Below are 7,875 nucleotides of genomic sequence, written 5' to 3' on the forward strand. Positions count from 1 at the left end.
TGATACCTTTCTAGAATGATCATCAGGGGCTTGAGGAACTTCCCTCTTGAGCTGGGAATACATAGCAAAATTGAACAGGAAGTTCTAGCAATTTCTCTCTTCATTACTTCAAAAACAATTTAGCGGTTTAACTTTCGAATAGGTTGCCTGTCATAAAACCCACTATAAAGTGGTACTGAGCGTGCACCAGACATGTTCTAAGTGCTTTATGTCAATTAATTAGATTAATCTTCCTAACAACACTACAGGGTGCGTGCTATTACCACCCCCACTCTACAGGTGGAAAACTGAAGCACAGAATTAAGTAATTTGTTCAAGGCCACATCTACGTACTAGGAGAACTGGAGTTTGAACACAGACACGCTTTGTCAGAGTCAGCACTCCTGCCCACTCTGTCACAGTGCCTGTCCCAGCGTTCAGTGTTCTAGGATAAACCAAGATCTTGAAGAAAGAAAAGGCATAGGCCAGGCCTCCCACACCGAGTGGAGTGGGGCTTTCAGACATAAACTTTATGTATGCGTTTATGCTTTATTCTATGGATTACTATCTACTTACCTATGACGTGTTCTGTCTTATAGGACAGAGATTATTTCCGTCTTTTTGTAGAGCTAATAATGTGTCATATGCAGATGAATACAGTTGGTAGACACCACAAATCATTAATACATTAATGGATTATTGTTGCATTATTATTTTTAGCTTCTCCTGCGCATACTATCAATACAAAGTGCATTTATCGAGCACTTACTGTGTTCTTCCTGTTCTGGTAAGCACTTACCTTACTCCACGGAAACCTCACAGCAAGCGCTTCAGAGAGGTGTGTGTACGCTTTCATCCTACACATTTGAAAGCAGAACCTGCAGGAAATGTAGTAACACAATCGGCATCGCATTTGGAATAAGTTGGAGCCAGGTCTGAACCAAGCCCCAGACTCTTGGGTCTCAAACATAGGATGGGAGACACAATTAGATTCTAGCATAGTGATGTTTGGACATGGGACTCAGAGAGCAGCGAACAATGGTCAGGGAAATTGAAAGAACGTTTACGGAGCGGTTACATTTGAGCTGGGTGACGATGGAGCAATTAGAATTTTCTGGGCAGAAAACAAGCCTGGAGGAGAGCATTCGAAGCAGAGGGACAGAAAGCGCAAAGACACAGGTCACAAAGGAGCAGGCATCTCCAGGGAAGTGAGGAAATCTGAATTCGGCAGGGACATTCACCCTCAGGGAGAGAGGCCGAAATGATGCTAGAGAGTGTCTGGAACAAGACTGTGAAAGATTTTTGTGACCAGAGAAAGAATTTGTTTTTTATAGACAATGCAGAGCCAAGAAGAATTTTCAGGCAGGGGACAACGTGCTACTTTAAAAGATGGATCTTGGGGCAGTGTGAGAATGGGATTCAATGCGCTAAGGAGTGGGGGTGGGGGCGACCGAGGAGCCACACCCACCCAATGCGGTGGAGAATAGTGATGCTGTGGACAGTGTCAGGTTAGCCCCCATCTCCTTCAGGAGGGGCTGGTCCAGGGCCACCACTAGCTTGCGGTGTCTTCCCGATGGTGAGCCCCAAGCCAGGGCACGTCTGACCTGGCAAGTGGAGCACAGGCTCAGTCTTCACCTCCACGCGCCTGTCCCCTTGGTTAGACAGCCGGCGGCCTGCAGACCTGGACTCCTCTGGCACTACCTGAGCTGAAGTGTCCCCTAAGCACCTGTGTGGGGAGACAGGGTGCAGGGGCCGAGGGTAGGGTGCGTGCATGGTACCGCTGCCCCTCTAGCAAAGGAAAACCGTGGACTGTCATGGGTAAAGACGGGCCCTTTGATAAACCCAGAAACATGGCTTCATGACCCTGGGCAAGTTATTTAGTCTCTCTAAGCCTCAGTTTCCTATCTGTTAAATGGAGATGCTGAAAGAACACACCTCATCGGGTGGTTGTGAGAATTAAACGAGATAATGCCCGCAAAACCCTTACCTCAGTGAGCAGACAGAACACGCTCGACACAAGCCAGCTGTTGATATCTCTCCTACTGCCAATAACAGAGGTAGCCCTCTAAACCTGGAAGGGGGTGTTGGCTGTACATGCCGTCCCCTCCTCCCTAACCCCTGCCACCCCAGACCTTGGTGGGAGGAAGACTGGGACCCGGAGGCAGACGGCACTGGTGGGAACGGGATAAATCACAGCACCGCGGAGGTCAGCTCATTCCACTCACCTCATCTGGTGGATGCCTGGTTATGGGGCGGGGCCACTGAAGGACACCCCAAGAACAAGGTTGGTGTGGGTTCCCTGCCCGTGTCCTCCACCTCCATCCAGTCTCATTTCTTTCCAGATCACTTCCCCTGTCCTCGGCCTGCTCTTCCTGCTCCGATCCTGCTCACCACCCACACTCTCCCTAAAAGGAAAGAGTTTTTTGCCCAGGACTTTTGCCCCTTTTCTCTGGATGTCTCCGGACGGTGGCAGATGTGGGGCAGCCATCTGGGCACAGAAATATTCAGCATTATCAGCTGGGCCAGGTGGGGCTGGGATTTTGGGGGGAACAGCGATGCCCTGGCCAGTTGTGGAGCAGCTGGAGGCCAACAGCAGAAGGCAAAAGGAGCAGGAGAAACTAGGGGCCAGGGTCTGCGCAGGGAGAGAGCCGGCTCGGGGCTGAAGGGCGAGGCCACGGCTGTCGGGGTGGGGAGTGACTGGCAAGGGCTCTTGGTGGCATGAGCGCAGGACAGGTTAATAAGTGGCAGCAATTGTGGAGGCCACTGGTGAGGCAGATCCAGGTCTCCACTCAGAGTTACCTGCCCGGAGAGACCTTCCCTAACCGCTGTGTCTAAGGCGACACCCTCACCAGCACCCCAGCAGCAGCCTCGGTTTCCTTACCCTGCTTTATTGTTCCGCACGGTGTCGAGCAATCCCTGAAACGAAATGTTGTTTATTGTTGACAGTGGACAGCTCTCATTTATTCCTCAATCTCTAGCACTAGAACAATGCCTAGCACACAGTAGGTCCTCAGTAAATATTTGTTGAATGTAGACCGAACGATCATCGTCATTATTCAGAGTAGCATCGTTCCCCCCTCATCTATGGCTGAACAGCCACGGGGTCTGTGCTACGTGCCAGGGACGAGCCGGTCACCCTCTGGCCTAGCAGAGTGCCACAGTCTTGCCTTTCTCTTTAGAGGGTGCTCGGCAGCTTTGGATTTGAAGTGACACTACTAAGACCCTCTCCTGGGACCACACAGGCTGTGTAGCTGAGAAGGGATTTTGACATTTGTCCATGTCTGCTCTACAACTGCGGGCGAGGGCCTTAGTCTAGGGAGGTGAGTTAATAGGTTCCTCCTGGATGTTAGTGGCAGGACTGTGTTGGTCTCTTGGAAGTTGGGCTCATAAACCAGGAAAGGGAGGCCCTTGGAATGTCTCCAGGGGTTAGAAGCTGACTTTATTTCCTTGGCATAGGAGCAGGACCAATTTTTCTGTCCGATAATAGAAAAGTGCTGTGAGTACTGGGAGTAGCCATCTCTCCCCACCCCTAGAGCTGGGAAGACCTGCAAACACTCAGTCCCATGATAGCACGTGTCTGCGGGCCGGCATGACCAGTCACGGCTGCAGTGACCAGGATGCGGTCCAGACACGAGGCCAAAGAAAGCACAATTCTTTCTCATGTCCTATGAAATGCTTTCCTACTGGGCACCTCCATGTGAAGAGAACGAAGTCTCGCTCATCACGTGTCTGAACCTGACTACGAGGTACCTGGGTGAAAAGTGAAAAACACTTGTAATCCCAGATATTTTATAGACATAAAACCAAGCATCCACATAATTACACTTTTTACTCTGCAACCAGAGATTTGGTGTAATATAGACCCATAGTTCATAATATTCTGTGTGTATGTGTAGTTTTTAACTTATATCTTCTGCTACTTCACACTTTTATTGGAACAATAGGCTTTTGTAGAGGATATTTGTCGTACCTCAAGGTTGACCCAGGCTAAATTTTTTTTCTTGTTTGCATTTTCTTGTTTGCAGGTGTCATGTCCTGAATCTATGTCCCCATTAGATGTTTGAGGGCTGCAGTCACAATATCTACCTTGTTCTTAAGAAGCAGCCTGAGGGCTGAGAGTCCTCATCATGTCAGCAACCTCTTCTCCCACAGCTACGTGACTTAGGAAAGGGACTTCAGCTCCCCAACTCTAATTTGAAGAGATGGGGTTAGTTACTCAGTTTTCATTTAGGGCAAAAAAAAATCTATGATTCACATCATATTTTTCCATAAACACTATAATTTTTCCTCATCGAGAGAAACATGATCTACGTCACCGTCCTATGAGGAGCATCTATTTATAGACTGATCAGGGGCCAAGTTTAGGAAGGGTATTAAATATCTCCACATAAATACGTTAAGGTTTTTTTTGTTGTTTTTTTGTTTTGTTTTGTTTTGTTTTTTATGAGTTCCTTTCTGAGGAATTGAGTCCATTAAGGTATTTCATGCTCAGCCAGTATGATCATTACTTTTAGACAGGATACTTAAAATAAAGGAGAGGACTTCATTTGATACCTTTATTTATATGCAAAACAGCGCACCATTCATGAGATTTGAAAAACTCGTCAGATAGAAACCAGGTTATATCTATTTTCACTACAAAATATTGCATTATATAAAGCAACAGAGACACAAAAAAACCCTGAAAAAGACTAAAATCTTTGGATAGCAGATGTGGTTTTTTTCCCCCTTGTCTCTAAAATACACTCCTTGTTTTAAGAGTTTCACAGCTGAGAACATGAAACATTTTCAGGTTATAGACTTTTCTTTTTGGTTGTCACAGAGGAAAGTAGTTCTGAAATTTTTTTTTTTTTTTTTTAGGAAAATAACTTAATTTCCTAAAAATCATCCCAGGCACGAAGATCACACATACACACATACATACACACACACACACACACAGAAGCTACTCTCCTTATAAACAGTTCGTAAAGTACTTTTCAGACATAACTACAGATAAGAACAACAGTTACTTTTTTAAAAAACTATAATAGTGAAGTGCTAGTGTTGCTGATCTCACAACAAAAGAACCTTTCAAGGACAAACATCTTAATATATAAAATATGTTTAGAAACAGGGAGACGTGGGAAATTTGTCATACAAGTGCAATATAATTAGAGCAAAAAGAAAGACCACAGTATAACCTCAACAAACACGTAAAAAGTTAGACGTAATAATTATTCCACAGGAAAAAGTGTAAACACTTGACTATAAATAAATTGGCACAGAGTATACAAAGTAAAATTATCACCACTCTGAAAAATAAATGTCTTGGAAAAAATACTCTACTCCTTCTAACATAAATAAAAATAGGTTGTCTTTTTCTAACTGCACCTATGGGTCCACATGTTTAAGGTCACAAATAGATGTTTTTGGATATATAAAGGGGCACTTCGCCTGCAAAAGCAATCAGATATTAAGTTTTCCATTTAAATACGGATTTTCCTGTCTACGTTAGTGTCATACCTGGTGGTTCAAATCTCACCAGGTTCAAATCTCCCACAAAGTGTCTGTTCTCAACGCATCGTTTTAAACTTATCAAAGATGCAGGGATTGTTATGTTTGGATTCTAATCTAATCTCTTTTCACAACGGTACAGAAAGTTTCCTGTTGCACCTTAATGTGCCTAAAATCTCTACACCAGAGAGGAGATTCCCTCCACACCCCTTCCCCTTCGACCGTCTGGTGACTTGTCAATTAGGAAAAAAAAATCCAGATCGTCTAAAGTTAAGAGCCTATACTCCGAGCTTCTGCCTCCATACTCTCAAAACAAGGAGAGCCGTGGGAGATAAAATAGGAGAGCTCCAAGTCTCCGGTGAGCTAAAGCAAACGACCCTTAAAGGGATCCTAACACCTGTCGGGGAGGCCTGGAGGCGGCTCGCCTCGGGGGCCTCCAGGAGGTCCGCCCGGCCTGGAAAATACCACCCCCCGCGAGCCGCAGGGCTGGTCAGACATCCCCACCTTCCAGAAATGGAAACCTTTCCTCGTCGTCCTGCTGATCCGAGAGAGCGCAACACGTTGAGAGCTTCTTCCCCGGTCCAAGGCTCCCACTGGGCCGCCGTCTCCTCCGCCAGCCCCGAGGCCGCCTCCTGAGTCGGTCGCGGTCCCACCCGACATCCGGACCCGCGGCCTCCCGCAACGCGCCTGGCCTTACACGTCCAGGACGTGGTTGAGATAGGAGATGTAGCAGATGGCCAGGCGCAGGATCTCGATCTTGGAGAGCTTCTTGTCCGGGGGCAGCGTGGGCAGCAGTTTGCGGAGCTCGGCGAAGGCCAGGTTGAAGGCCTCCACGCGGATGCGCTCGCGGGTGGCGTGGGCCGAGCGGTACTTGGCCGTGGCGCGGCGGCGGCGGCGCTTCTCCTCCCGGCTCAGCTGCTGCGGATGCGGGTAAAGCGCGGCCCGGCTGCCGCCCTTGCCGTCGCCCTCCGCCTCTTCCACCGGCTCCAGGTCCGACACGCTGCCCAGCACCTTGGCGTCCGCGCCGCCCAGCGACTCCGGGTCCGAGTGCGCCGAGCTGGGGTGGTCCGAGTCGGCGGCTTGGTCCGGACTCAGCATCATTTTGGAGGCTGAGGGGGGGGAGTCAGAAAATCAATCAATTAAAGGAATCAGGGTCTTCGGATCGGAGCCGGAGTGGGCGAGGGCCTGCCCCGCCGGGCCTCCACGCGACCCAGTCGCCTCCTCGCACCAGGCCGGCGCGCTGGGCGGAGTGGGCCCGGCGGGGAGGGAGCCCTCCAGAGCCCGCGAGGTCTCGGCTTGGCCGGGCCGCATCCTGGACCTGACACCTGGGCCTGCAGGAGGGCCAGCCGGCCTGAGGCCTGGCCGGGGGGACGACCGCAGGCTGCGAGGCCTGGGTTTGCCGCCCCCGGCCCCATACGAACTCCGCCATTCTGCCTCCCTCTCCTCTTCCCCGACAAACAAATGATTCCGAAAGACAGACACCTCTCGGTTTTACGGGGGGCGGGAATCCCGCCCCGAGGGCCTCGGACGTGGCCGCCGGAGAGCCACGGCGCCCGAAGGCCTCGCGCTGGTCTCGGGGGCGGCGCCCGGCGCGGGAGAGGAGGCCCGGCCCGGAGCGCACAGGCTTCCAGGTCCCCCTCGCCGGGCTCCGAAATTATAAAGAGATGACTCGACAAACGCGGAGGCTCCTTTCAACACGGCACTGACGCCTGTGCCCTCGCAGGCTCCCGAAGCACCATCTGTCACGCAGACAGCAACACACATCGGGGACCCAGGGGCGCGGCGACGAGGGATAAGACAATGCGCCCGGCAGCCCGCCGGCCACCGCGCAGGGAAACGCCGGCGGCCCGGGCGCTGCGGGCGGAGAGGCTGCGGAGGGAGGCGGCGGCCGCGCGCGGGATGTCCCGGCCCCAGCGCCACCTTCGCCCGCAAAGTGAGGTGCTCCGGGGACCGCAGTCGGGAGCCCGCAGCTGTCCGCGAGCGGCCTGGCCAAGGCCGAGCTGGCCTGTCCCCAGCTTTCCTCTAACGATGGCCTCTTGGAAAGGTCGCCTCGCCCGATTCCTCCCGGGCGCCTAGAGGACCGACCCCTACTACTGAGAGCCTTCTGGAAGGTGGCGACCCACGATTGCCGGGCTCCGGGGGACGTGAGGCTTCTAGCAAGGGCCCGGCAGGAAGGTAAGGCACCTGCGGGCGCCGTGTGCACCGACCGCGGGCGCTGGGCCCCCAGCGTGCAGCCCGGGCGACGTCGCCGCGAGAGACACCCGCGTCCGCGCGTGCGGGAGAGTTTGCTTCCAGAGAGACAAAAGCAGGGACGTGCGATCCGCTCCTAGCCCCGCGCTAGGTTAGCAGCGACTGCGGCTTTCGTTTCCCTGCGAGGAAAACAGGTCCCCTCTAAGGCAA

At 51.6% G+C, this 7,875-nt stretch overlaps 1 protein-coding gene across 1 annotated transcript; it reads right to left on the minus strand.

Moving 5' to 3' along the window:
* Positions 1-5,880: 5,880 nt before the first annotated feature.
* On the minus strand, positions 5,881-6,576 carry NHLH2 (nescient helix-loop-helix 2). The gene has a single exon (XM_039841296.1). The coding sequence runs from the start codon at positions 6,574-6,576 to the stop codon at positions 6,169-6,171; it is 408 nt and encodes a 135-aa protein (XP_039697230.1). The 3' UTR covers positions 5,881-6,168.
* Between the last annotated feature and the right edge of the window lie 1,299 nt (positions 6,577-7,875).

This window comes from Pteropus medius, unplaced genomic scaffold (genome assembly GCF_902729225.1).
Source record: "Pteropus medius unplaced genomic scaffold, Ma_sr-lr_union100, whole genome shotgun sequence".
Taxonomy (NCBI): domain Eukaryota; kingdom Metazoa; phylum Chordata; class Mammalia; order Chiroptera; family Pteropodidae; genus Pteropus; species Pteropus medius.